The 1,420-nt window shown below is 31.4% G+C and overlaps 1 protein-coding gene across 1 annotated transcript in view; it reads right to left on the reverse strand.

The window, feature by feature from the left end:
• Positions 1-1,232: 1,232 nt before the first annotated feature.
• Positions 1,233-1,420, reverse strand: part of LOC106475672 — a gene marked incomplete at its 3' end in the record, with an annotated part of 3,043 nt that continues 2,855 nt past the window's right edge. The window contains exon 3 of the mRNA XM_022379729.1: positions 1,233-1,413. Within this exon, the coding sequence (XP_022235437.1) occupies positions 1,233-1,413 (181 nt within the window). The remainder of the gene's footprint in view (positions 1,414-1,420) is intronic.

Genomic DNA, 1,420 nt, shown 5'->3' on the forward strand with positions numbered 1-1,420 from the left:
TTAAATAGAAAGTAAGGAAACAACTTAATTAACTCAGAGGGGTGGTAAATAAATTAGAGAAGAGGGAAGACATAGAGAGAAAATGTCACAGTTCTCATATTAGAGGAGAATGAGGACTTTCTAAAATATTCCCTCATAAGAATTTAAAATCTTATTTATTTATTACATTTTGATGCCATTTTATTCAGATACAATGATAATAAAGTAGTTTAAAACAATTTTGAATGTAAATCTCTAAAAAGTCTACACAAGTGCACTTTAACCTGCCTGTAGTAAGAAGGTCAATAAATGGAGCTTATCTAAAGTTACAATAAAATGATAGATTAGGTTTCATATTTACTTAAAGTACTTGTAACGAGGAACATCAATAAACATATCTAACATAAGTCTGTAAATATCCTAAAGACAATTCTGTGTTATAAACTTTATTCTATAAAAACTGTATATTATTAACATTATTTAACACAATACAGTAACACCAATTTTCTACTACTATGTCTACCACCATATGGTTAACACAATACAGTAACACCACTTTTCTGTAAGTATGTCTACCACCACATGGTTAACACAATACAGTAACACCACTTTTCTACTAGTATGTCTACCACCATATGGTTAACACAATACAGTAACACCACTTTTCTACTACTATGTCTACCACCATATGGTTACCACAATACAGTAACACCATTTTTCTACTACTATGTCTACCACCATGTGGTTAACACAATGCAGTAACACCACTTTTCTACTAGTATGTCTACCACCATATGGTTAACACAATACAGTAACACCATTTTTCTACTAGTATGTCTACCACCATATGGTTAACACAATGTAGTAACACCACTTTTCTACTAGTATGTCTACCACCATAAGGTTAACACAATACAGTAACACCATTTTTCTACTACTATGTCTATCACCATATGGTTAACACAATACAGTAACACCATTTTTCTACTACTATGTCTATCATCATATGGTTAACACAATACAGTAGCACCATTTTTCTACTAGTATGTCTACACCATATGGTTAACACAATTCAGTAACACCACTTTTCTACTAGTATGTCTACACCATATGGTTAACACAATTCAGTAACACCATTTTTCTACTAGTATGTCTACCACCATATGGTTAACACAATACAGTAACACCATTTTTCTACTATATTGTCTACCAGCATATGGTTGATGGATATAATTATTGAAGTTTACACTCACCTGATAAACCTTCTAACTCAGACTTAATTTGTTGAAACTCTTCTTTTGGTTCACTTTTCAAACTCATAACATCATGTTGTGAACAATCAACAGTTTCATCATCACTCTCATTAAACTTGGAAATAATGTCATCGTTTTTTGAATCAACACTTTGTTCAGTTTTTACTTTGACAAATGTGTTCTAGAAC

The sequence above is a fragment of the Limulus polyphemus genome, unplaced genomic scaffold (assembly GCF_000517525.1).
Source record: "Limulus polyphemus unplaced genomic scaffold, Limulus_polyphemus-2.1.2 Scaffold8963, whole genome shotgun sequence".
In the NCBI taxonomy this organism is placed as follows: Eukaryota; Metazoa; Arthropoda; class Merostomata; order Xiphosura; family Limulidae; genus Limulus; species Limulus polyphemus.